At 59.5% G+C, this 736-nt stretch overlaps 1 protein-coding gene across 1 annotated transcript in view; it reads right to left on the bottom strand.

Moving 5' to 3' along the window:
* Gtpbp6 (GTP binding protein 6 (putative)) overlaps positions 1–736 on the bottom strand; it is a 7468-nt gene that overhangs the window by 4614 nt on the left and 2118 nt on the right. Inside the window, exon 2 of the mRNA XM_004646623.2 lies at positions 535–736. This exon is cut by the window's right edge and continues 8 nt beyond it. Coding sequence (XP_004646680.1) covers positions 535–736 — 202 coding nt within the window. The remainder of the gene's footprint in view (positions 1–534) is intronic.

Here is a 736-nt window from a genome sequence, read left to right on the forward strand (position 1 = left end):
GCAGGGCCTAATGGGAGGAAGTGACGCCATGAGAACGGCTCCTAGTGGAAGTGACGTCATGGCGCAGGGCCTAGTGGGAGGAAGTGACGTCATGGAGCAGGGCCTAATGGGAGGAAGCAAGGTCATGGGGGCTGTGGCTCACACTGGAATGGTAAGACCCCGGGCATTTCCTTTCTCTGATTCGCAGAGCCAAGGTTGAGTACCTTTGCCTCACCACCCACTCTGCATGACCTTCCCACTTCAACACAGGTCTAAAAGCCATGGAGCCAGCCAACCATGGGCCACAACCCGAGACCACAGCCAAAATAGACCTTCCCTTGTCTTTTTTTTCCCAGACAGGGTCTGGCTGTGCAGTCCAGGCTGGCCTCCAACTCACTATGTGGCCCAGGCTGGCCTCCAAGTGACAGGGCTCTTCCTGCCTCAGCCTCCCGAGCTCTGGGATGAAGGGTGTTTGTCATGTCACCTGTCTCCTTCTTTCCTTACAAAAAGCAAAACCACAAGGGAAGGAGAGCGCAAGGACAGGTCCAAACAGACTCACCTGTGAGCTGCTCCAAGTTCCCTTTGCCGAAGACCAGCTTGCTGTCGGGGGTCTTGGTGGGCACGACCATCGTCCGCACCACCGTCCAGCCGTCCAGCGTGTGCACCAGCGCGGTCGCCTCCGCCACCTGCCACTCGGCTGCGGGGCGGATGACGCGGGGTGAGGGACGCTTCCTGTCGGGCCGGCACAGGACCACGC

Source organism: Octodon degus, unplaced genomic scaffold (assembly GCF_000260255.1).
Source record: "Octodon degus isolate 3935 unplaced genomic scaffold, OctDeg1.0 scaffold00274, whole genome shotgun sequence".
Classification (NCBI taxonomy): domain Eukaryota; kingdom Metazoa; phylum Chordata; class Mammalia; order Rodentia; family Octodontidae; genus Octodon; species Octodon degus.